Source organism: Dermochelys coriacea, chromosome 1 (genome assembly GCF_009764565.3).
Source record: "Dermochelys coriacea isolate rDerCor1 chromosome 1, rDerCor1.pri.v4, whole genome shotgun sequence".
NCBI lineage: Eukaryota > Metazoa > Chordata > Testudines > Dermochelyidae > Dermochelys > Dermochelys coriacea.
In genome coordinates, this window is record NC_050068.2 from 160,197,250 (window position 1) to 160,224,926 (window position 27,677).

At 42.8% G+C, this 27,677-nt stretch overlaps 1 protein-coding gene across 5 annotated transcripts in view; it reads right to left on the bottom strand.

The window, feature by feature from the left end:
- Positions 1–2,121: 2,121 nt before the first annotated feature.
- IGSF5 (immunoglobulin superfamily member 5) overlaps positions 2,122–27,677 on the bottom strand; it is a 110,242-nt gene continuing 84,686 nt past the window's right edge. For 4 of the 5 annotated variants that reach the window (XM_043507153.1, XM_043507155.1, XM_043507150.1 and 1 more), the window contains 2 exons: positions 22,525–22,601; positions 12,528–13,327 (listed from right to left, as the gene is read on the bottom strand). In XM_043507153.1, the coding sequence (XP_043363088.1) occupies positions 12,827–13,327; positions 22,525–22,601 (578 nt within the window). In that variant the 3' untranslated portion in view covers positions 12,528–12,826. Of the gene's footprint in view, positions 4,404–12,527; positions 13,328–22,524; positions 22,602–27,677 lie in introns of those variants that run through there. The other variant, XM_043507156.1, reaches the window with a different exon arrangement.

Here is a 27,677-nt window from a genome sequence, read left to right on the forward strand (position 1 = left end):
GAGGAAAGGCACCATATAAATGTGAAAATATTCTTAGTCTTATATCTTGTAGTAGAACAACAGAATCCACATGTTCTTCACTATTGTGCATTTTGGTTAATACAGTAGATTACAGATTAGTAGGAGAAAAGGTAAAAATACAGTTTGAAAGTCCTTACATTATGATATAAAAAGCATTTATACTTCTGCCATTCCCTGCTGCCCCACACTGTAGATCACAGCAGTAGGGTTTTTAAAAAACTGTAAATGGATTAAAAGCATTTTTAAACAATAGTACTAAAGATGACCTTCTCCTTCCCTTTATCCCATCATCTGGAGTTGAGTTATCCTGCAAATATTCACAATCTTTGTCTGCCTGAGGCAGCACTAAGGTCCACCTGCTTACCATCTTCTTTGATGCAGTCTATCCATCACTTCCTCAACTTTTCTCTGAGTCTCTTTCCTATCACTCTCTCCTGCTATGTTAGCTTCACCAAGACTTCTTCATTCATCCTTTGTGTGCGTCCAAACTAGTGAAGTTGCACTTCCTGGATTTTGTCAGCCACATCATGGACTTTGACTTTCATTTTGTAATCTCTCCCTTTGTGTAACTCTCTTTACTGAGTGAAGACATCTCACCTGTAGGTGTTGCAGCTGCTGTCTCTTTATTCTCCATGCTTCTGTACCATAGCATGGCGGGACACACCATAGTTGGGATTTCAGTCTCAGTAGCAGTGCTTCCCATACACAACACCTGAGATATTATTTCGCACACTTCCAGCACTCCCCAGTCTGGACTGTATCTCATGCTCAAGGTCTCCGTCTTCTGTAACCCAGCCACCAAGGTACTTGAACTGATCAATCTGGTTTAGTCATACTCCATTAATCTCTATATCCAGTTTCCCTGTGGTGCCTCTACTGACCCACATGACCTCAATCTAAGTCAAGTTCATTTTCATCCCAGGGCTGTTTAGCTGGTCATACCACTGATTTATTATTTCTTCTACATCTTCTTTTGAGGATGCCCTTACTGCTATGTAATCTGCATATAGCAGCTTCTCACTTTGTTTCCATTGGGATCTTCCTGCTGCCTTGGTCTATCAATATGACAAACAGAAGTGGATTGGGGGCAAACCCCTGATGCAGTCCGACTTTTACTTCAAAGGGGCTTGTTATTCCAAAGCATGTTTGGATCACTGTTTTAAGTGATCAATACAGGGAATTCACCATAGTTATTAAATCCTCACACATTCCAGATTGCCTCAGCACTGGTGTGAGCCTCCTTCAGTCAGCTTTATCTTATGCCTTTTCTAGGTCTATAAATGCTCACAAACTTTTATCCTATTGGTACTCTAACTATTTCTCTGTCACTTGCCAAATTACAAATGTGGCATCTGTGGCTCCTCGTCCTTTCCTAAAGCTGAACTGTTCTTGTTCAAGAAGGGGTTCCACCATTCTCCTAATCCTAGAATCCAAGATCATTCCCCTCTATTTGGCATTGGTGAGGCCCCATCTGGAGTAGTGTGTCCAGTTTTGGGCCCCACGCTACAAGAAGGATGTGGAAAAATTGGAAAACGTCCAGACGAGGGCAACAAAAAAGATTAGCCGCTGGAGCACATGACTTATGAGGAGAGGCTGAGAAAACTGGGATTATTTAGTCTGCAGAAGAGAAGAATGAGAGGGAATTTGATAGCTACTTTCAACTACCTGAAAGGGGGTTCCAAAGAGGATGGATCTAGACTGTTCTCAGTGGTAGCAGATGACAGAACGAGGAGTAATGGTCTCAAGTTGCAGTGGGGGAGGTTTAGGTTGGATATTAGGAAAAACTTTTTCACTAGGAGGACGGTAAAGCACTGGAATGGGTTACCTAGGGAGGTGGTGGAATCTTCTTCCTTAGAAGTTTTTAAGATCAGGCTTGACAAAGCCCTGGCTGGGATGATTTAGTCGGGGATTGGTCTAGCTTTGAGCAGTGGGTTGTACTAGGTGATCTCCTGAGGTCCCTTCCAACCCTGAGATTCTATGATTCTATGTATTCCAGTATCTTTATAGATGAGACAGTAACTTTACACCGGTTTCAGAGTAGCAGCCATGTTAGTCTGTATTCGCAAAAAGAAAAGGAGTACTTGTGGCACCTTAGAGACTAACAAATTTATTAGAGCATAAGCTTTCGTGAGCTACAGCTCACTTCATCGGATGCATAACTTTACACCATGATACATTCATGGATGCCTTCTTTCTTATGTATTGGGACCAACACAGACTTGAACTAGAGTTGACCAAAAAGTGCAATTTCCATCCTGCATGACATCTGGAAATTTGGTTTTGTCCCAGATTGGGATGAAAAGTCAAAATCTTGGAATTTTGTAGAAAATGAAAACATTCCAAAAATATTTTATTTTAACCTCAAAATGTTTCTTTTCAGCTTTTATGTTACATAATAATATAATATTCAAAATGATAAAGATGAAACATTTTGACCTTATTGAAATGAAACATTTTGATAATTGCCTATTGAAACTGTCTACCATATTGCTGTTTTCCCATGAAATATTTCTGTTTTGTCATATCAACATTTTCTAGTGGAGAACCTAAACTGGTCTAATGTCATAATTTCTATACCACGGGAACTTCTGACATTTCAAAATTTCCTTTCACTGGAACAAAAAATCAAAATTTCCCGTGAACTGAAAATTCTGAACATTATTGTTTCAGAAATATCAAAGTGACCATATCAAAGTGCTTTTTTGAGTGTTTTATATATTATATTAAGGTAATATAAAAGTCTAAACATTACAGTTGAAATGAGGTTATTCTACCGTATCAAAATAAAATGTCTGATAATTTTTCATCAAATCAGCATTTTCTGTTTTGTTTGAAATTTTTAAAAAAGCTCTAATTGGATGTGTCAAAATATGAATTGGCTTCAGCATTTTATCTGACTGACAGTAAAATGCTACTAATAATGCAGAATCTGGATTCAGTAGTCACAATGAATGAAATTGAAAATACTCAGAGTGCAAAACAAAATTTTCCCACAATTCAGGATCCGGATTTATTCTCTTTGTTGCATAGAATATCATTGTAGAGATAACTGTGGTGTCATCACTTCTTTCCAACATTCAAAAGAAATAGTCCTTATGAAATATCAATATATAAATTATAGGATAAGTATATGGCAGCTAGAGCTGGTTAGAAAATTTTTTTTCCATGGAAAATTTTAACTTTTTGGTGAAAAATCATAAACTGAAAAGTTTCCGCTGAAAATTGAAAAAGTTTCAGCCCATAATTTTTGGCTGAAAACCAAAACTTTGTACTTGGTAATGACACTTCAGTGCCTCATGTGAGGTGTAGTTCAGGTGCATCATGCCCCCATTCTCCTCTATAGGCCAAGCTCTGATGTCAGACTACATCTCCCATGATGCACCACAGTCTCCCATCTTGATGAGTCACTGTGATGCATCATGAGAGAATCTGGCCAGAGTAAGCCAAGAGAGATGTCTGGCTGGAGAACTGAGCATAGAACTCCAAGAAATAACACATCCAAACTTCAGCTCTCATGAGGCATTGCCACATGAATTCTGAATCAACATTTTTCATTTTTCAGCTGACATATTCTGGTTTTTCAATCAAAAACAGATTTTTTCATGCTTTTATGTGTTCGCTTTTTTGACAAAGAGTTGAATTTTTCTTTAGAAAACAGTCACTTTATGCAAAAAAATTTTAGTCGACAACCTAATTTTTAGTATAAATCAGTTTTAATTGAAAATCCTCAACCAGCCCTATTGAAAATTTTAGCTCATATTAGGAAATAAGAAATGGAAAAGTTTTGTTGATGATGGAGCTTGAGAGGATTGGAAAGTATAAATTAAGTAATAATAAAAGCGACATTACACTAAACAGCAGTAGATTTTGCTGTTCTGGACTAATAAATCTCCAGCTTATATAGTCAATGATCTTTCAGTTGGATCGAGGTGAGCAAACCTTTGTGCCCACTTGGAACATTACTGATTTCCATGGGACTCCACTGAATGGCCCCCTTGCCCTTAGGAAATCCCCTGGGAGTCAGTGGAGCTCTGCAGGGTGCACCTGCTTGTATCCTACTACAGGATCAGAGCCATGATTTGTATACAGAATTTTATTGAAAATGTGCATGTTAAAGTCAATATTGTTAGTGTCTCTTGGTAAAAATTGTTCATTATATGAAAAATAAATAAATCTATGGTTCTGTTTTCAAATATAAGTGAAATTATGGTGATCTTTCTATGTTGCAGGAAGTCATCCAAAGGTATAAATTTCAGTGACACAGGAACATCAAAGGGCAGTAATTCCTACACAAGTGTCACATTTCTGATTTTCCTTGGGTTGGCTGGATAATCAGTAGGTCTTCGAGGTGATACTCTGTTCTGCTGCACCTTATAAGGTACCTATGGATAATTAACAAACAATTACATATCAGATTATATCAGAATGAAATCCATCAAGTGTCCCAATCAAAACCCAAGTATAAAGTAAAACAGGATTGGGAAGAAAGAAAACACTTATGTAAGTTTCACATGTGACACACTGATTGTAGGACTGACAATTCTGGCATTTGTTAATTAATCATTTGTAGTCTGAAAGCTGCTAATACACCCTTGTAATCTGTACCCCTTTCAGCAAAAGACTGTTGGAATACCTCTTCTCTGATCTTTTTTACTGAAGCTATTCAACAAGCTGAAATAAAAGTAGGACTTCTTGCATTGTTCTCTTAATACTAAAATTAAAAATATTAAACATGTCAACTAAAGGGAAGCAATATTTTAGAGGTAGGTCGCCTGACTTTGAAGTGTTGATTTAGGGTGGGATTTTCAAAAGGCATTGGCCTACCTCTGCTCCCATTGTAAGCAATGGGAATTTTACAGTTGATCGCAGTGGGGCCAGAGTTAGGTCTACGCTGAGCACTTTTGGAAATCCTCCCCTAGAAGATTTGTGGTTAGTATAACAGACTTACATCCTTAATTACGTACGAGTCTGTGCAAAATATCATATGAAAGAGAAAAGAAAAGGTAGAATAAGATTCAAAATCCTCAGCTACTGCAACCAAGAAATATACACTTCAGATTGTTAAACCTCGAAAAAATACAGAGGTTTAAGAAAAATAGGTTTCAGAGTAGCAGCCGTGTTAGTCTGTATTCGCAAAAAGAAAAGGAGTACTTGTGGCACCTTAGAGACTAACAAATTTATTAGAGCATAAGCTTTCGTGAGCTACAGCTCACTTCATCGGATGCATCCGATGAAGTGAGCTGTAGCTCACGAAAGCTTATGCTCTAATAAATTTGTTAGTCTCTAAGGTGCCACAAGTACTCCTTTTCTTTTTAAGAAAAATAGTTACTTACTAAGGAGATCCATGGACAAGAAATTACTGCAAAATTATAATTGTGCAACTTCACAAATGTAGTTTCACAATTGTAAACCAGCAGGGAATTATAGCCAATGACCCAGGTCCTCGACTATGGCTGAGGAGCATACAGTGCAAATCAGGACAGGTGGGACAAAAAAAAGTTGGCTTTGGGCTCCCCAAACCTGGGACAATCTGTATGCCAGTATAGTCCCCAGTGTGACTAGCAATGATTGACTCATAATAGGCCTGACTGTAAGTCCAGTGAAGTCAATGGGAGTCTCTCCATTCACTTCAGTGGGGCTTTGGATCATACCCAAGATGAGAAAGCTGGATCTCAGCTACTGAATAGTCTTCCTGTGGTTTGCTTGAGTCTAAAGTGTAAGTGCATGAAATCTGTGTTCTCTTGGTATTCTGCCTGTACTTAACATCTTAAATAATGCATCTGGTACATATGAATTATTTAATAGGTCATAGAAGGAAATGTTAGATAACAAATGTGGACAATATTGCTTCAGTATATAGCTTTGGATTTAATGGCTCCCAACACCTCAAAGAAAACCACAGGATAAATATAATTATTCCAGGAACATGTCATAAGACAGCTGTCTTCTGTTTCAAACATGAGTCTGTTTCTTTTTTCTTCTGCATCACTGAAACATATGTTAGTTGCCAAATTTAGTTATTATTAACTATTTATTTCAACCGAGAGTGAGCAGTACTTTCAGAAGTGACCAGGTGGCCCATCTCTCCTTATGAGACCCTTTCAGGGATCTTTCTGCTGGTCCCTGCTAATCTTAGCCTCTTATGGCCAAACAATATTGGGCATTTCTTGACACTTCAGTTATAGCTATGGTCATTATGTCAGACCATCTGAGACAAGTCACATAAATAAAAGTGCAGGATCGCTACCTGCAATAAAATGTACAGATTTATAAAAGAAATGGTGCAGATATAAGCTGAAAAAATCAGAAGGCAAATGTTATGGTTGCGGAAAGCAGCCACTTGCTTCTTGGATATTCTGGACTGCCCATCTAACATAAATCATATTGAAAAGATTAAACTAAAGGTGGGGAGGTTCGGTATGTTTGTTTATTTATTGCACTTAATAACCATGAAGTCTCAAATAGAGACAGACCAGAAATGCATAGTTCAGAACTGGCTCTGAACTTTCCCAACATATGGGATTTTTTAAAATCTGATGTTTAGCAAAATGTAGATCCATGACATTTCCATAGATTTGTTGCACCAAAATATTTCACTGTGTTTGACTTTATTAAAAAAGTCAATTGCACCAAACACTACTGTAGTGTTATTGTAAGATATAGGGTTTGGGACCATTACTAGACAATGCCATAGTAGGGTCAGTTTTTGCTGGTGGTGGTGGTGGTTGTTTTAATAAGGGTGAACTGACAGAGGCAGTCTTGAATAATGTTATGGCCAGATTGCCCTGGTACCAGGGCTCGTAGATAGGGAAGGGGAAGGGGAGTCTGCCTTGGAAATCCCATCTAAAGGTGTGGACAATTGCAGTTCCCCCCTCTCCACCCAGAAAGGGCTGGGGCAGTATGTGCACTCCCACTGCAGGCACTATAGAAAGGGATTATTCCCCTAAACGTACAACAGGCCTGCTTCACTATTGCCCTGCATCTTGTGTATACATTTACACCAGTTCCAAGTGAATGAAAAGGGTGTATAAAAGGCTTACACCCCTACTGCACTGGTATAAATGCCTACACAAGGTGCAGTGAATTAGGCCCAGTGTCTGCAAGATCCCCCTGCAGCCCTACTCAGACTGTGGCTAACTGGTACCATCTAGCCCCTGGCAATTTAGCTTTTCCTAATGAAGATTTTAAAAGATCAGATACATTATAAGGTTTCATACGTGAAATTCAAATACTTAGGAACACAATAGTAACTTCTTGATTTCAATCATTGTGTAATGGATGCCATGCCCTCAGCTTGGTTTGATTCAAAGCTTTTTCTTCTTTGGAATAATTCAGCACATATGTGTTTCCAGTCTTCACAGGATCCCTCTCGGACCTCATGAAGATTAATGGTTTCATTGTCAATTATGTCTAATGTGCTGTGAGGGGAAGAAGTAGCAACAGTGAGGCATGATTCATTTATTGAAGTATCTGATGGTGTGTTATCAATGTTCTTAGATGGTCACAATGATCCCCTCTGCCATATATGAAGCAAAATGGAAGCATTCCTTCTTCATAGCTTTAAATCTCTCTGCAGTCATAGCATGAAATTCTTTATCCGTTGACGATTGTCAGTAAAAAGCTTAAAACCTCACATGCTGATTTATCAACTGCCCTCAAGGTTATTGAAAGCATAAAGCCTTATCACATTGGCTTGGTTGGGAGGAACTGGATACCCAATCAATCTTTCTGTCTATTACAGCTCTTCAGCCACACAGAAGGAAGTAGTCCATGGATGAAGCTAAGGATAAATCTGGTGCATGCAGCAGCTCACTTCAGGGTTGAATTCTCTCACTGTGTTTCTTTAATCAGTGAAAGAAAGATTTCAGCGAGTACAAACACAGTGTAGTCACTTTTAATTTCTATATGACGTCAAATAGATGAATGATGTGTACACATCTGCCATTATGAAACAGAGGTTTGAACTTTAAATTGATTTGACAGGTGGCAGCTCCTCAGACGCAGATGCTATGGAAATGTGAGATGAGCTGAAGGCCCTGCCTATTGTCACCCAGCCAAAACTCCACCTCCGACGGCCGTAGAACAAATTGCTGAAATTAATATAGTAGGCATGTTTCCAAGCATGTCTGTTTGCACGACGCACGCTACTGTACTAACAGCTGGAACTACTGGGCAGCACACAGCTTAGGGGCCTGGTCCCTACTCAAGCAAAACTCTGCCTGCAATCAGTGGGAGTTTAACCTGCAGGTTCAGGCCCTTGTTATGGGTTGGCTTACAGTGAGAGGAGTCGGTGTGCTTATATGGGTGGTGTGTCTTTAAAGAGCCTGACTCTCTTACTGGGGGACCTCTTCGGAAGCTCTTTCAATCAGGTGCATTCCAGAGGTGAGATTGAGTGTCAGCCAGCTGGTAGGTACGGGGACATCTCCTGTTTGTTTTAGGCTTCAAGGTTGCTTACCCACATTTGTTTCTTTTAATTCCAAATTTTATTTTAGTTATTTATTTCAATGGATAAATCAGCAAATAAGCACCCATCCTAAAGCTTGGATACCCTAACAATAATTCAAATGCACCATATCACAACATCCACTGTGACAAAAATCATGTCACAGAACAGACTGCCTCCATACCCGCAGTTGTGTAACACCATCAGCCATACTCTCCTGCTCACCCAAAGTCACTCCCCGCACACGCCCAAAACAAGATCATAACTTTGCTCCCCCCCTGGACATCTGGAAAAATCATCATCATCGTGTCTATTAACTGGAACTGCCTTTTCTTCAAATGTGTCGTGTCCATTTCTTGTCCTATTAATCAAGATTCACCGACCAATGAACGTCATAACAGGACATACTCAATGGTACATTTCACCTTTAAATGGGAAGTTACTTGCTGTCACTGGTTTGTATTTCTGTTTTATTGGCCTTTTAATTCAGTTTTGATAGTGCAGTTTTTCTTCTCAAACAATCCAGAGAGTCCCCATGTGGTTATATGTAATGCAGTAAATGTGGCCAGTATCCTAGCCTCATTCCATCATAAAACCATAACCGCAACTAACTAATATTTCTAATTTATGTGCAGTCACTTGTAGTAGTTAAAATGAAAAACAGATCTCTCCCCATTACTGGAACCATGATTCATGTTAGATTGAAAAATAAGGACTGCAGATATTATGCCAAATCCAAACCTAGTATAGCTCTACTGAAGGCAATTGACTTACGCTGAAGATGATTTGGTCCACTATACATATACAGAGGATTTTACAAAATGATCATCTTGTCTATTAGAGACGTTTAGGGTATATTAAGTGAGCCAATTAAGGGGCTTGCTTACTAGAGTGCCCAGTCCTGCACGGTTCTGAGTGCTTTCAATGCCTGTTGAAATCAAGAAGGAATTGAAGGAGCTCAGTACCTCACCGAAGGTGCTCAGCACCATTACAATTGGCTCTCATAGCCCTTACTGGGGCAAAAATACCTTTGGTCCTGATCCAACGTGCACTAATGTCAATGTAAAAACTTCAGTTCAGTGGACTTTGCATCATGCCATGTAGGACTGAAATCAGTGCTTCAAAGAAGGTGAAACAACCCTAAGGCCAAAGCTAAATGCATTGAGAATATCTTACTCCCAAAGAATAAATTTGGTCCACATGTAAGCGGGGGAATAGTCCCGCTCTTGTGGGGAACTTTCCTGGCTTCTGCACTACCCAGTGAAGTGGGCTAGCGAAAGGATCTGAGTCCTCGCTCCCACTTCCTTTACCCAGTTGCTTCCCTGCCCTTGAGGACTCCCCTTCCACTCTCCTGTCTGGCAGGGTCCTCGTAACCCCAACAAGGCTGGGCCCAGGATTCCTGGGGGGCTTGACCCCAACCCTGCTGTGGTCACCTAGGACAGGAGCTAGGGTGTCCCCACTCCGGAGTACTCTCTGCACTGGGCACTTCTCTGACCCACTGACCATTACACACAAGTTAAAGCAAATGCAAGTTATTTAATCAACAATTAATTTTTAAAAGAATAAGGAAAAAGGGGAAAGGTTAAAGGAAACACATCACCCCACCCTGTGGCAGGGAACATCACAAACAGGGTCTCTGGAATGTCAGGGCAGGTCACAGTCTGTTCCTTGTAAGTCCCAGGCCTTCTTCTCAGGCCCTGGCTGTGCTGCAGGGATGCTGCGGGTTGGACACTTGCTCTGGCGGTGGCCACACGCTCTCAGGCTCTAAGTGGTAGGACCCTTCTTCCCAGTGTCGCCCCCGCCCTGTCGGGGTTATGATCCACCCCTGGCCTGCAGAGCCCCTTGGCTGAGGCGTCTCCCTGTGCTGGGCCTGCTGCCCAGGGTCCCCCTCCCTCTCTCCAGCTGCTCACCGCACCCAGCTCCAGTCTGCTCCAGCCCCAGCTGCATCACTCAGTCTCTGTCTCTGCACTGCTGCTGCTGCTCTGCTTCCAGCTCCCTGGGCTGCTTCTTTGGCCCCTCTGCCTCTGGCTGCTACAGCTCTGCTCCCAGGACAGGTCTGCTCTGCAGGCTGCTTCTGTGACTCTGCTCCCAGCACTGACCTGCTTCCTGGGCTGCTTTTCTGGCTCCTCTGGCTCTGGTTGCTGCAGCTCTCCTCCCAGGGCAAGTCTGCTCTTTCTGGGTTGTGCCTCTGGCTTTGGGGCTGCAGCTCTGCTCCAGGACAGGGTCTGCTCTCACGGCATCTGGCACAGGTCTGCTCTCCAGCTTAGCTTGGGCCCCTGCTTTCTGCTTAGCTCGGCCCCTCTCTGTCTGACCCAGGCAAATCCAGCTCACACGGAGGACGGGACCTCCCTGGCCTCCTGACTCCCTGATTAGCCTGTCATTCAGGCTGACCTGGAGCATTGGCCTCTCCCCATTATTCCTGGGGGCTGTCAGTCTGAGGGTCCTGATTCCCCATCGACCCTTCCCCCTTTTTAGTACTGGGAGCTAGCCAACCAAAACACCCCCACTGAATCTTAGTAAGGGGGCAACAGTCCCCTTACACACAGCTTACCCCTGTAACTGTGAACAAGAAGCACACTTCATTATCATCATTGCCAGTAACAAAATATGCAGTTAAACAGAATTCATCTTCCTGTGGCTTTTCCTTAGCTAATGTATTCACGGTGGAGATTTTCCAGCACCTCTGGACAGATGCCTTGGCCTTGTCTTCTGCTTGCTGGCAACTTTCTCCTTAGCTCAATATTTATATCGTATCATTTTTAAACTGATAAATGCTACAGCATTAGTTTTCCCTATGATGATTTGCCAGATCTTTTGCTTATGGTATGACTTGATCAGTGCAGTTGCTGTGCAAAAGAACCAGTATTCATAGTCTATGAATGTTTTACATTAGTTTCTATTCTGATGAGATTAATTTATGACAGCTGTTGTCTGTTGTTTTATGTTGCCAGTTTATATAAAGAGACACTGTAGAATCATAGAATCATAGAATATCAGGGTTGGAAGGGACCCCAGAAGGTCATCTAGTCCAACCCCCTGCTCAAAGCAGGACCAAGTCCCAGTTAAATCATCCTAGCCAGGGCTTTGTCAAGCCTGACCTTAAAAACCTCTAAGGAAGGAGATTCTACCACCTCCCTAGGTAACGCATTCCAGTGTTTCACCACCCTCTTAGTGAAAAAGTTTTTCCTAATATCCAATCTAAACCTCCCCCATTGCAACTTGAGACCATTACTCCTCGTTCTGTCATCTGCTACCATTGAGAACAGTCTAGAGCCATCCTCTTTGAAACCCCCTTTCAGGTAGTTGAAAGCAGCTATCAAATCCCCCCTCATTCTTCTCTTCTGCAGACTAAACAATCCCAGCTCCCTCAGCCTCTCCTCATAAGTCATGTGCTCTAGACCCCTAATCATTTTTGTTGCCCTTCGCTGTACTCTTTCCAATTTATCCACATCCTTCTTGTAGTGTGGGGCCCAAAACTGGACACAGTACTCCAGATGAGGCCTCACCAGTGTCGAATAGAGGGGAACGATCACGTCCCTCGATCTGCTCGCTATGCCCCTACTTATACATCCCAAAATGCCATTGGCCTTCTTGGCAACAAGGGCACACTGCTGACTCATATCCAGCTTCTCGTCCACTGTCACCCCTAGGTCCTTTTCCGCAGAACTGCTGCCAAGCCATTCGGTCCCTAGTCTAGTGTAGGTTCCTGAGTGCTTTACTCTAAGCGGTAGGGAGCAAGGATTTCTGTGTAAATCAAATCTTTGGTGCCAAGTCCCATCTAGTAATTTAAAATTGCACCTTGTTAAGCATTGAAAAGTAAATGCCAAATTTGATGTCCAGGTGGTTTAAGATTCTCATCAGAAGCCTGATCCAAAGCCCATTGAAGTCAGTAGGAGTTTTCCTACTGGCTGCAATATGTGCTGGATTAGGCCCTAAATGCCTAACAGTTTGCATTTAATTTTCACATAGGCTGGGGAATGTATTGTACAGAAGAAATGTTTAAATCAATCAGTACAGAATGTTACAATATGCTAAACACAAGGAATTTATTTTAAACAAGGGAAATAAGACACAAACATGGAACTCAATAATGGAGGAAATGAAAAAGAAGAAGACCCAACCAAAATCTTCCTGATTAGAATGGAGGAAAGGGGAGACAAAACCAACAATTTCCAAATCTGAAAGGAGGAGCAAAACAAAAGGTAGAAGGTTTGCAAAAACAAAAGTAATGCAGCTGCACTTGATGGTATGGAAGATCACAGGGGCAGCTCCTAGGTTGATGGATCTAAGGTTCAGGTGAGGGCTTCAGGTTTGTTCTGTCATGAGTTGCTGGTGCTGGTCTCTAGATTGATGATTCCTGGATTACAAATGAGGGTCCTTTGGTTTCTGAGTCACTAGCTGGGGGTTCTGACCTGTGCATTTCTGGTTCTTTGATTGGGGTTCCTGACCCCAGAATTGTTGGGTCCTGGTACGGAGGTGCTGGTTCTTGATTTGCTGTCCCTGGGGCTGGTGGATCCTGGGTTGTGGGTGCTGACTTCTGAGTTGTTGGTTTGTTTGTAGGTGCTGACCCTTTGGTTGCTGGGTTTTGGGATGCAGGGTCCTAGTGTGTGGGTGCTGATGTCTGTGTTGGTATTTGTGGTGGTACAGGGTCCTGATATGTGGATGCCGGCTTCTGGATTGCAGGGTCCTGGGGTAAATAATCCTTAAGTGAGGGGTCCTTATTTGCTGCCTCTTGTAGTTTTGTGTCTTAGGTTGCTGCCTATGATGATTTTGGTGATGCACAGGTGAAATGGAAGTGTGATATGGAAGAGAACGTGATGATCTGGGGACCTGAGATGACTGCCACCCTACATGTGTTGAGATCTGTATGAGAAAAGGAAGTAGGTTATGATCAGAATGCACGGTGAAAAATCATATGATGATAGATACCCAACAGGTTTGTGGCTAGATCAGTACCTATGAATCCACAAGGAGCTGAAGACAAACGTAAAGGTCAGAGCAATCCTATCTGTGGCCCGATAGTGCCAGAATGTACAAGACCTTCTCTTAGTCCTCCTAAGATGTCAGTACTATAGGTATGATATTTTTGATGTCTGCACACTACTTTATTTGCACTACAGTGAGTACAACACTATGAACATAATAGTATGAACAATACTATTAGACCACACGTACAGTTTTGACTAGGAAAAATGCTAATATTTGCTTCAGATTCTATTGATTCTCAGTGACTGTGTTGCATTATAATCAATCTCTCCAGGCATGAATACCATCGGAAAATGAAGCCCTGTCATCAAACCCTGCCATTCTCCTGCTGCCACTGCTGCTTCTGTTCTTCTTTCTGCTGATTCCTCAAGATGTCAAGAAAGCCAAGCACAGAGATCTCAATCCTTTCCTCCATCATCCAGAGATGGAGAGACAAGTGCTTGGGTCTTCAATTCCCATTCTCTTTCCTTCAATGAGGGGGAGCAAGTGTGTTCGTTTCCTCTTCCTTCTCCAGGGAGGAAGAGCTGGAAGGTAGGTTCTTCACTCCCCTCACCTGTCCTCCATGGAAGGATTGCCAAAAGCCCAGATGTTTACTCATGTTCCCTTATTATCCAGGAACCGGGAGCCAGGTGCTTGGGTCTTCACTCCCATATCCTCCTGGAATGTGGAAACAATTCTTCACATAATTCCTCTCCCTCCCCTTTTTTCATTTCTGTTAAAGTACCCAGTAGAGCAATAGGGTAAGGAAGAAGAAGAGCCACTGGTAGTGTCTCCTGTATCTGGACAGAGAGAGCCAAGCAAGAAGCATAGATGCCTGTGCCAGGGATTGCAGTGGCTACTGAATATGCTGTTTGGTTGAACAGTAATCACCAACCAAGAACAAACAACAGGAAGTTATGGCTGGCCATCTGATTTTTTTCTGGGTTGACAAGACGTTTAATATCTTGAATGAGCAACACAGTGTTTAACATGTTTGTTATGTGACATATTGGCTGCTGCAGTAATTGATCAGTCGGTGTTCAAATGCAGTTACTGATGTAGATGTAAACCACCTTAACTTTCCCCTGTCTTCCTCTCTGATGTGAGAAATTGGAGCTAGACAACACAGCCCTTCCATGGTCTGCCTGCACACTGGACTAACAGCTAGTTTAATAGAAATGCTTCATCTTTATATTGCGAGACCATCCAGGCTTCCAAAAATTCCAAAGCTTATCAGACCATGGTGAGAAAAAGGGAGATAATGAAAGACAGCTGTCAAATTGTTCATGATAATGTTGCAACAATTAAAAGAGCTAGTGATGATTTTGATGTTGCATCTTCAACTGCTTTGAACATATCTCACACCTTTGCATTAGTGATATTTTTGTTAGTACCAGTCCATATAAAATATAATAGCTACCCAGAAAGATTTTTGATTATTTGAAGCAGTTATCCTGAGAAGTTTCTAAATTGCATAATATAGAGAAAGATCTAGGCTCACTCTTCAATGAATTAATACAAGATATCATCAGAAGGTAGATCTCAGCTTTCTATATATTGAAACATCTCATTCAAAATAAACAAGATTTCAGTGTGCTATATAAACTCATAAATGTTCCTCTCCACAGAAATCTTTAGTAAAGGTGAAAGATTTATACAGTAGATAGAGAACTGATGTTTCTTCTTAGGTTATATCAACACTGCAACAAGAAGAGCCGCAACTGTGAGTCTCAGAGCCCAGGTCAAGAGACTTGGTCTTGCGGGGCTCATGCTCTGGGGCTAAAAGTAGCAGTGTAGATGCTCAGGCTGGAGCACAGTCTCTGAAAACCGTTGAGGGGGGTGGGTCTCAGAGCCCAGGCTCCAGCCGGAATCCAAAGGTCTACACTACTATTTTTTAGCCCCATAGCATATGCCCTGCGAGCCCAAGTCAGATGAGTCAGCTGCGAACCAGCTGAGCAGCGAACAGCCTAGAGGCTAACAGAAGGAGTTTGCCTGGGATCTGCCTGAGAAGAGGTACGCTAAGGGTTGCATTAAGGAGGCTGTGTTGGTGAGTATCTGAATGTTTGTTGTGGGGACAGTTTGACAGTTTGACCGTGTGCTTGATTGGTTGTTTGAAAAGTGTGAATTGGGAGTGTTTTTTCTGGGTGAGCCTTGAGTGGACCTGACTGTTATAAAAAGCCAGTCAGCTGCGAACCAGCTGAGCGGTGAACAGCAGAGAGGCTAATAGAGGGAGTTTGCCCGGGAGTTCGCCAGGGGAGAGCCCACTGAGGCTTACATCTTGCCGGCTTCTCTGAGTAGTTACTACAACTCCTAAGGAAGCTCGTAGAAGGAAGGTAATATAGATTGGGAGTGTTCAGCTTTTCTGACCTGCACTGAATGTGTCACGTTTGTCTTTCTTCCACAGTTTGTCTGTACAAAGTGCAAGCTGGTCTCCATACTGGAAGAGAAGGTTCAAGGTCTGGAACAACAGGTATTGACCCTGCATTGCATAAGAGAAACTGAAGATTTCCTGGACAGATGTCAGGATATGCTTCTACAGACAACATTCTAAAGATTCAGAGTAGGCTGCACTGCCGGAACAGGAGGACAGTGAAGAAATTTGGCAGCATGTGACCTCCAGAAGAAGAAAGGGGAGTGTCCATGTACCAGCAACACAGATACAGGTAAGTAACCGTTTTCATGTTCTCTCCACAGGTACTAATGCAGAGTGAATTAGATGATACATCTGAGGGAAGGGAACAGAAGGAGACTCCGCCAATTGGAAGGCATGAGATGCACTGTCCTAGGGTTGGGGGTTCTCCGACCACCCCTCCCAAGAGAAGAAGGAAGCGGGTGGTGGTGGTCGGGGACTCTCTCCTCAGGGGGACTGAGTCATCTATCTGCCGCACCGACCGGGAAAACCGAGAAGTCTGCTGCTTGCCAGGAGCTAGGATTCACGATATGATGGAGGAACTGCCGAGACTAATCAAGCCCTCGGATCGCTACCCCTTCCTGCTTCTCCAAGTGGGCACCAATGATACTGCCAAAAATGACCTTGAGTGGATCAGTGCAGACTACGTTGCTCTGGGAAGAAGGATAAAGGAGTCTGAGGTACAAGTGGTGTTTTCGTCCATCCTCCCTGTGGAAGGAAAAGGCCTGGTTGAGACCGTCGAATCGTGGAAGTCAACGAATGGCTACGCAGATGGTGTCGGAGAGAAGACTTTGGATTCTTTGACCATGGGATGGTGTTCCAAGAAGGAAGAATGCTAGGCAGAGATGGGCTCCACCTAACAAAGAGAGGGAAGAGCATCTTCGCAAGCAGGCTGGCTAACCTAGTGAGGAGGGCTTTAAACTAGGTTCACCGGGGAAAGGAGACCAAAGCCCCAAGGTAAGTGGGGAAGTGGGATACCAGGAGGAAGCACGAGCAGGAGCGCGCGAGAGGGGAGGGCTCCTGCCTCATACTAAGAAAGCAGGACAAACAGCAAGTTATCTCAAGTGCCTATACACAAATGCAAGAAGCCTGGGAAACAAGCAGGGAAAACTGGAAGTCCTGGCACAGTCAAGGAATTATGATGTGATTGGAATAACAGAGTCTTGGTGGGATAACTCACATGACTGGAGTACTGTCATGGATGGATATAAACTGTTCAGGAAGGACATGCAAGGCAGAAAAGGTGGAGGAGTTGCATTGTATGTAAGAGAGCAGTATGACTGCTCAGAGCTCAAGTATGAAACTGCAGAAAAACCTGAGAGTCTCTGGATTAAGTTTAGAAGTGTGAGCAACAAGGGTGATGTCGTGGTGGGTGTCTGCTATAGACCACCGGACCAGGGGGATTAAGTGGATGAGGCTTTCTTCCGGCAACTCGTGGAAGTTACTAGATCGCAGGCCCTGGTTCTCATGGGAGACTTCAATCACCCTGATATCTGCTGGGAGAGCAATACAGCGGTGCACAGACAATCCAGGAAGTTTTTGGAAAGTGTAGGGGACAATTTCCTGGTGCAAGTGCTGGAGGAACCAACTAGGCGCAGAGCTCTTCTTGACCTGCTGCTCACAAACTGGGAAGACTTAGTAGGGGAAGCAAAAGTGGATGGGAACCATGAGATGATCAAGTTCAGGATCCTGAAACAGGCAAGAAAGGAGAGCAGTAGAATATGGACCCTGGACTTCAGAAAAGCAGACTTTGACTCCCTCTGGGAAATGATGGGCAGGATCCCCTGGGAGAATAACATGAGGGGGAAAGGAGTCCAGGAGAGCTAGCTGTATTTCAAAGAATCCTTATTGAGGTTACAGGGACAAACCATCCCGATGTGTAGAAAGAATAGTAAATATGGCAGGCAACCAGCTTGGCTTAACAGTGAAACCCTTGCTGATCTTAAACACAAAAAAGAAGCTTACAAGAAGTGGAAGATTGGACAAATGACCAGGGAAGAGTATAAAAATATTGCTCGGGCATGCAGGAGTGAAATCAGGAAGGCCAAATCACACCTGGAGTTGCAGCTAGCAAGAGATGTTAAGAGTAACAAGAAGGGTTTCTTCAGGTATGTTAGTAACAAGAAGAAAGTCAAGGAAAGTGTGGGCCCCTTACTGAATGAGGGAGGCAAAATAGTGACAGAGGATGTGGAAAAAGCTAATGTACTCAATGCTTTTTTTGCCTCTGTCTTCACGAACAAGGTCAGCTCCCAGACTCCTGCACTGGGTAGCACAGCATGGGGAGGAAGTCACCAGTCCTCTGTGGAGAAAGAAGTGGTTCGGGACTATTTAGAAAAGCTGGGCGAGCACAAGTCCATGGGGCCGGATTCGCTGCATCCGAGAGTGCTAAAGGAGTTGGCGGATGTGATTGCAGAGCCATTGGCCATTATCTTTGAAAACTCATGGCAATTGGGGGAGGTCCCGGATGACTGAAAAAAGGCTAAATGTAGTGCCCATCTTTAAAAAAGGGAAGGAGGAGGATCCTGGGAACTACAGGCCAGTCAGCCTCACCTCAGTCCCTGGAAAAATCATGGAGCAGGTCCTCAAGGAATCAATTCTGAAGCACTTAGAGGAGAGGAAAGTGATCAGGAACAGTCAGCATGGATTCACCAAGGGCAAGTCATGCCTGACTAATCTAATTGCCTTCTATGCCAAGATAATTGGCTCTGTGGATGAGGGGAAAGCAGTGGACATGTTGTTCCTTGACTTTAGCAAAGCTTTTGACATGGTCTCCCACAGTATTCTTGCCAGCAAGTTAAAGAAGTATGGGCTGGATGAATGGACTATAAGGAGGATAGAAAGTTGGCTAGATTGTCAGGCTCAACAGGTAGTGATCAATGGTTCCGTGTCCAGTTGCCAGCCCCAAAGGTCGGTCCTCAGGCCAGTTTTGTTCAATATCTTCATAAATGATCTGGAGGATGGTGTGGATTGCACCTCAGCAAGTTTGCAGATGACACTAAACTGGGAGGAGAGGTAGATACCCTGGAGGGTAGGGATATGATACAGAGGGCCCTAGAAAAATTAGTGAATTGGGCCAAAAGAAATCTGATGAGGTTCAACAAGGACAAGAGCAGAGTCCCGCACTTAGGATGGAAGAATCCCTTGCACCGCTACAGACTAGGGACCGAATGGCTAGGCAGCAGTTCTGCAGAAAAGGACCTAGGGGTTACAGTGGACAAGAAGCTGGATATGAGTCAATAGTGTGCCCTTGTTGCCAAGAAGGCCAATGGCATTTTGGGCTGTATAAGTAGGGGCATTGCCTGCAGATCGAGGGACGTGATCGTTCCCCTCTATTCGACATTGGTGAGGCCTCATCTGGAGTACTGTGTCCAGTTTTGGGCCCCACACTACAAGAAGGATGTGGAAAAATTGGAAAACGTCCAGCGGAGGACAACAAAAATGATTAGGGGACTGAAACACATGACTTATGAGGAGAGGCTGAGGGAACTGGGATTGTTTAGTCTGTGGAAGAGAAGAATGAGGGGGGATTTGATAGCTGCTTTCAACTACCTGAAAGGGAGTTGCAAAGAGGATGGATCTAAACTGTTCTCAGTGGTAGCAGATGACAGAACGAGGAGTAATGGTCTCAAGTTGCAGTTTGGGGGAGGTTTAGGTTGGATATTAGGAAAAACTTTTTCACTAGGAGGGTGGTGAAGCACTGGAATGCGTTACCTAGGAAGGTGGTGGAATCTCCTTCCTTAGAAGTTTTTAAGGTCAGGCGTGACAAAGCCCTGGCTGGGATGATTTAGCTGGGGATTGGTCCTGCTTTGAGCAGGGCGTTGGACTAGATGACCTCCTGAGGTCCCTTCCAATCCTGAGATTCTATGATTCTATGACCTGGTCTCTGAGACTCGCTATCGCAGGGTTTTTTTGGAGTGTTGACACATCCTCAGATAACCAGGCCTCTTGGCCCTTTAAGAATGGTGGAAGCACAACACTATGAGGCCTCCTAGTTTTGATGGTATTGAAAGGCTTAGAGCTGTACATAGTAATGCCCCTTTTCAGACAGTTCAGTACTGCTTAGGATATTTATGATTGGCAGTCCAGCTAGGAGAAGAAAAATTCTGATTTCAAACCAAGATCATCAGGCCTGGCTAGCCGGTTTATAAAAACTCTGCAAATCACAAATGCTCTCTAGATCTGCACCACCAATCCCAATTTACAGTACAAGGCAAAGGCCAAGCAAGCAAGCAATGTGTGGGTCTGTATCTGCCACAAATGAAATAGCTTCAATTAATACAAAAGTGGGCGAGTTTAAATAATAGACTAGCTAGCTGTTCTGAAAGCTAACTTTTCTTAAATCAGTTTTATTTGAAAATAAGTCCTGTACTACTACTATTAATTCAACTTCAATTAAAAATAACAGTAAATAGTAATCCACATGAATCTACATAGAAACCATTATTTGGTCGTATTATTTTTCAGTTGTTTTGTAACACCACAGAAAAAACACTTGCATATGTGCAGCATTTTAGAGCATGTGCAGTGGAACCAGTATCAAGTAACTGTCCAAGGTAGCAAAGGAAGTGGTGTTGTGTGTGTCTAAAGTCCCAATCTCATCCTTAGACGCCAGTCAGCAATACAAGGCCTCACACTTCATTCTGAGCATTTAACATCATTTGTGCCTATTTTAAACACATATTAAGCACCTAGTTCTGGGCACTTAAACACATAAATACACCTATTCTCATTGTCTCAAATGTGCATAGCTACATGCAATAGCAAAATGTTCTAAAATGGTCCACAAAGAATTCACAGTGTAATGGCCTATCCTTGTGAGTAGGTATGTGCTTCTATGTACTGGTGTACTTGTAACTTCTAGCACCAACCAGTAGTTTCAAAGGCCAAATCAGACAAACCTGAAAATCTAGAATAGCAAAGGGCTGATAAAATGGACAAAACTTCCTTTCACTTCAGTAGGGCCAGGATTTCACCTTTGGAGAGGAGGAAGATGCAGGCATAAAAGTTTTTTTCTGAGTTATTTTAGAAAAATAAATACATAAACCAGAAAGGTTTTGCTTTATGGCTAAGTACTTATTAAATCCTGCAATATCAGTATTCCAAAGTGAACAAGGAAATGCTAGGGGCATTTGTGAAATTATCAAGTTGGCACTCTGACAAAAACACTGCATGGTGAGTTTCACAGAGCAGCTTGCTAGGATCTGTCTACAAAAGAACCTTAGATGGAGCAAAGTGTTTGGTCAAGTAGTCAAAGCCTTCTCAGGATGGAGTAACACAAGAGAGGCCAGAGAGATACCTGTGTGTAGAAATTAGCTTTTTAAGTCCCTATAGTGGCTGCGGAACTGCAGTTTTGCCAAACTGCTGCTTTGTGGTAACCTATATCTTTCCTTTGTACTATACAGGGGAGATCATTATGGAATTGAGCTACATCATTCTTCATGTCACTTTGTTGTTCCTACATTCACCTGAGTCTGTCACTCAGTGTCATCCTGGTGCTTTCTTGTAACAGCTATTGTTCTCAGCTTCAAATCAAATAGACCAAGAGACTTACATGCTGAGAAGAACAAAAATCATAGAGGAAACGAACTTCCATATTATCCTGATCATGAATTACTGAGAGCAGAGAAGATAGTCTTGTGAATGATAAACTGCCATCTTTTATGCCATAAAGTATGTTCATATTTCTTTTCTAACTAATGGCACTTCTCCCCACCCCGATTCTAATGAAGCAGGAGAGTTTCCTGGGATAAGTTCCGGTAGAATAGCCATTGCATTAAAACATGTTCCAAGAGCATGCCCCATAGTGTACTTTATACCTATATCAATGTTTCATCTCAAAACTTTTTAGGAAGTATGGGCCTGATCCAAACCCTGCTGAAATGAATGGAAATTCACCCAATGAGTTCAGTGTAGTTTGGACCAGGTCCTATGTGCTACTGAATTGCAGCATCTTATGAGCTGGAGGTGAGCCAACTACTGCACACAGAAGCAAGGAAATGTTGCACATTGAAAGCAGAGCAAAAAACTCCATAATCTAATGGGCTCTTTAATATACAAACAGGTGACTTCTTGAAAAACCTGAACCAAGGAGGAATTCCTTCTGACGAATAAAAGACTGATCTGTTTTAAGTAATGATAACTATTGTATTAATGTTTCCTTAATTCTAGAAAAAGATGAGACGTTAATTGCCCATAGTTATGGCAGCTCTATGCCAGCAAAAGTCCCTATCACGCTGGCAGCGGAAATTCAGCTGCCGACTGTCCCCTTTGCTCCACCTGAGCAGCACAAAGGGGCATGTAGCAGAACCTAGGATCTGGCTCACAATGTCTAGATTCTTTTTTCAGGAACAGTTGGGTGAGTCTGAGGGGGACTGGTTGGTTGGGTATGATAAGGAGCCAAGATCTTGCATAGTTATAGCCCAGGCTGGTAGGAAGGTGTAACATAATTAATAAAAATAAAAAACTTTTAAACCAAATTTTAGATTTTTAATTTTAGATGCAAAGCTAAGAAACTAGCATTAGCCTCCAGTGTTTCATAGAAGCTAAAAGGAGGTAATGTTGAAGGCCCGAATGGAGCCCTACTTGGCTTTTAAATTTCAAAATCCTTTTGAAATCCATGATCTAAGTATAGTACATATTTGCTATATGAAAATATCAAGATCTCAGTGGGTTGTTTTCCAATTACCTCTGACGTAGAATTGACTTCTAAATCTTGTTCTGGGCGATACAAGCTGGAGGCCATTGGAGGAAGAGGAGCAATTCCTGTAACAGAAGAATATACAAGATCATTGTTATTCACTATCCAACATGGCATGAACCCTAAATCATTCTGGTATAAAAATAAAACATGATTTGTTACTGTAGGTGTTTTGCAGAGTTACTTCTGCCTAATGAATTTTCAAGGAACTCATCTAGGAGACTGTAGAATCTTCTTGCTGAAGTTTATCTAAGCTTTTCTAAGTTTATACTTTATGAAATAGCAAAATATTGCTTCTGTGGACCACTGCAATCGTCATAGTAGATGCACTTCTTTATATGTAATTGGTTTTTTAGGAAAAAGCGTGCATAGTTGGATTATATGCTGTATACAATCATTTTACATCCTTGAAATGTTTGATACAGCAAAAGAATGTGATTATAAATTTAAGTGGCAAGCAAGGATTTGAGGATTTGGTTGAGATTTACATTTATTATTTGTCTATATACGTTCAAGAACAGGCCTCCTGTCTGGGAGCTGGAATTTGCATTACATTAGTCATTTATTGCTAAAATCTTAAATCTCTAGTACATTTTCATACATATATTCAGCTACATGGAGAAAAGGATTGCAAAGGGCAATTGTTTTTCCTTGTATTTCTGTGGGGAAACATAAGCTGTTCAAAGAATTGGGCTCTCTCCAACTTTTGTACCTCCACCTATATCTTCCAGACATGGTACAGCAGTTAGTGGTCTACCAAGTCCTTAGCCACCACTCTGTAGTCACCATGGTGAATGCAAACAGTATAAAAACCACCACTTTAAAATGTAGCTGCTGGGTTTTTTAACCTCCCCCACACCTAGGATTATATAGTCTATACAGTTAAGAGTAGAGCTGAGTGAATAATTAATTTTTTTGGTTCGGTGGCCAAACCAAAAAAGCAGGAGGAAAAATCAGTTATTTTAGAACTGAAATTGCATTTTGATATTTCTCATGGCAAAAAAAATATTTAGGTTGAACTAAAGGGTTCAAATGTCAGTTTGAAATGGCATTTTTTGATGGCATTTCAAGAAAATGTGTCTTGGAACAAAACGTCAAAACGGATCATTTTGAAAATGTCAAAACAAAATATTTCAACATTTCAAAAAAAAATCAGCCTTTTAGGTCCAGGATTCTTGAATATTTTTAGTGTTCCAAAAATGTATATGTGGGGTAATTTACTATTCCCTCCTCCACCACCAAAAAATTGCCCAGCTCTAATTAAGAGTTCTACTACATGGTAAAAGAATGTACTGTGGTGGGAAGCTGGACTTGTCAGTGGGGTTCACTGTTCCATAAGTATATCATCCATAAACATATCATCCTCTAAGAATATCTCTGTGCTATTGTAAAAGATAATAAACCAAAGAAATACCCACCCATGCCTGAAAAACTATGAGGATATTGAAATGTTACCCTGAGATATCATTCCTAGAGTAGTACTTTTGGGTCACACTGCTTGAATGAACAATACAAGTCTGCTGCTTGCCAGGAGCTAGGATTCACGATGTGATGGAGAAACTGCCGAGACTCATCAAGCCCTCAGATCGCTACCCCTTCCTGCTTCTCCAAGTGGGCACCAATGATACTGCCAAAAATGACCTTGAGCGGATCAGTGCAGACTACATGGCTCTGGGAAGAAGGATAAAGGAGTTTGAGGTGCAAGTGATGTTCTCATCCATCCTCCCCATGGAAGGAAAAGGCCTGGTTGAGACCGTCGAATCATGGAAGTCAACGAATGGCTATGCAGATGGTGTCGGAGAGAAGGCTTTGGATTCTTTGACCATGGGATGGTGTTCCAAAAAGGAAGAATGCTAGGCAGAGATGGGCTCCACCTAACAAAGAGAGGGAAGAGCATCTTCGCAAGCAGGCTGGCTAACCTAGTGAGGAGGGCTTTAAACTAGGTTCACCAGGGGAAGGAGACCAAAGACCTGAGATAAGTGGGGACGTGGGATATCAGGAGGGGGGATGAGCAGGAGAGCGCGAGAGGGGAGGCTCCTGCCTCATACTAAGAAAGCAGGACAAACAGCAAGTTATCTCAAGTGCCTATACACAAATGGAAGAAGCCTGGGAAACAAACAGGGAGAACTGGAAGTCCTGGCACAGTCAAGGAATTATGATGTGATTGGAATAACAGAGTCTTGATGGGATAACTCACATGACTGGAGTACTGTCATGGATGGATATAAACTGTTCAGGAAGGACAGACAGGGCAGAAAAGATGGAGGAGTTGCATTGTATGTAAAAGAGAAGCATGACTGCTCAGAGCTCAAGTATGAAACTGCAGAAAAACCTGAGAGTCTCTGGATTAAGTTTAGAAGTGTGAGCAACAAGGGTGATGTCGTGGTGGGTGTCTGCTATAGACCACCTGACCAGGGGGATGAGTGGACGAGGCTTTCTTCCGGCAACTCGTGGAAGTTACTAGATCGCAGGCCCTGGTTCTCATGGGAGACTTCAATCACCCTGATATCTGCTGGGAGAGCAATACAGCAGTGCACAGACAATCCAGGAAGTTTTTGGAAAGTGTAGGGGACAATTTCCTGGTGCAAGTGCTGGAGGAACCAACTAGGCGCAGAGCTCTTCTTGACCTGCTGCTCACAAACTGGGAAGACTTAGTAGGGGAAGCAAAAGTGGATGGGAACCATGAGATGATCAAGTTCAGGATCCTGAAACAGGCAAGAAAGGAGAGCAGCAGAATATGGACCCTGGACTTCAGAAAAGCAGACTTTGACTCCCTCTGGGAACTGATGGGCAGGATCCCCTGGGAGAATAACATGAGGGGGAAAGGAGTCCAGGAGAGCTAGCTGTATTTCAAAGAATCCTTATTGAGGTTACAGGGACAAACCATCCCGATATGTAGAAAGAATAGTAAATATGGCAGGCAACCAGCTTGGCTTAACAGTGAAATCCTTGCTGATCTTAAACACAAAAAAGAAGCTTACAAGAAGTGGAAGATTGGACAAATGACCAGGGAAGAGTATAAAAATATTGCTCGGGCATGCAGGAGTGAAATCAGGAAGGCCAAATCACACCTGGAGTTGCAGCTAGCAAGAGATGTTAAGAGTAACAAGAAGGGTTTCTTCAAGTATGTTAGCAACAAGAAGAAAGTCAAGGAAAGTGTGGGCCCCTTACTGAATGAGGGAGGCAAAATAGTGACAGAGGATGTGGAAAAAGCTAATGTACTCAATGCTTTTTTTCCTCTGTCTTCACGAACAAGGTCAGCTCCCAGACTCCTGCACTGGGCAGCACAGCATGGGGAGGAGGTCACCAGTCCTCTGTGGAGAAAGAAGTGGTTCGGGACTATTTAGAAAAGCTGGACGAGCACAAGTCCATGGGGCCGGATGCGCTGCATCCGAGAGTGCTAAAGGAGTTGGCGGATGTGATTGCAGAGCCATTGGCCATTATCTTTGAAAACTCATGGCAATCGGGGGAGGTCCCGGATGACTGAAAAAAGGCTAATGTAGTGCCCATCTTTAAAAAAGGGAAGAAGGAGGATCCTGGGAACTACAGGCCAGTCAGCCTCACCTCAGTCCCTGGAAAAATCATGGAGCAGGTCCTCAAGGAATCAATTCTGAAGCACTTAGAGGAGAGGAAAGTGATCAGGAACAGTCAGCATGGATTCACCAAGGGCAAGTCATGCCTGACTAATCTAATTGCCTTCTATGCCGAGATAACTGGCTCTGTGAATGAGGGGAAAGCAGTGGACATGTTGTTCCTTGACTTTAGCAAAGCTTTTGACACGGTCTCCCACAGTATTCTTGCCAGCAAGTTAAAGAAGTATGGGCTGGATTAATGGACTATAAGGTGGATAGAAAGCTGGCTAGATTGTCGGACTCAACGGGTAGTGATCAATGGCTCTGTCATAAATATAAAGGGAAGGGTAACCACCTTTCTTTATACAGAACTATAAAATCCCTCCTGGCCAGAGGCAAAACCCTTTCACGTGTAAAGGGTTAAGAAGCTGAGATAACCTCGCTAGCACCTGACCAAAATGACCAATGAGGAGACAAGATACATTCAAAGCTGGAGGGATGGTGGGGGGGACAAAGGGTCTGTCTGTGTGATGCTTTTGCCGGGAACAGATCAGGAATGCTCTTCAGAACTCCTGTAAAACGTTAGTAAGCAATCTAGCTAGAAATGCGTTAGATTTCTTTTGTTTAATGGCTGGTAAAATAGCTGTGCTGAATGGAATGTATATTCCTGTTTTTGTGTCTTTTTGTAACTTAAGGTTTTGCCTAGATGAATTCTCTATGTTTTGAATCTGATTACCCTGTAAGGTATTTACCACCCTGATTTTACAGAGGTGATTCTTTTATTTTTTCTTTAATTAAAATTCTTCTTTTAAGAACCTGATTGTTTTTTCATTGTTCTTAAGATCCAAGCGTTCGGGTCTGTATTTTTTATCAAGCCTTCCCCAGGAAAGGGGGTGTAGGGCTTGGGGGGATATTTTGGGGGGAAGATGTCTCCAAGTGGGCTCTTTCCCTGTTCTTTGTTTAACACACTTGGTGGTGGCAGCATAGGGTTCAAGGACAAGGCAAAGTTTGTACCTTGAGGAAATGTTTAACCTAAGCTGGTAAGAATAAGCTTAAGGGGTCTTTTATGCAGGTCCCCACATCTGTACCCTAGAGTTCAGAGTGGGGAAGGAACCTTGACAGGCTCCATGTCTAGTTGCCAGCCGGTATCAAGTGGAGTGCCCCATGGGTTGGTCCTCGGGCCGGTTTTGTTCAATATCTTCATTAATGATCTGGAGGATGGCATGGATTGCACTCTCAGCATGTTTGCAGATGACATTAAACTGGGAGGAGAGTAGGGATAGGATACAGAGGGACCTAGACAAATTAGAGAATTGGGCCAAAAGAAATCTGATGAGGTTTAACAAGGACAAGTGCAGAGTCCTACACTTAGGACGGAAGATTCCCATGCACCGCTACAGACTAGGGACCGAATGGCTAGGCAGCAGTTCTACAGAAAAGGACCTAGGTGTTACAGTGAACAAGAAGCTGGATATGAGTCAACAGTGTGCCCTTGTTGCCAAGAAGGCCAATGGCATTTTGGGCTGTATAAGTAGGGGCATTGCCTGCAGATCGAGGGACGTGATCATT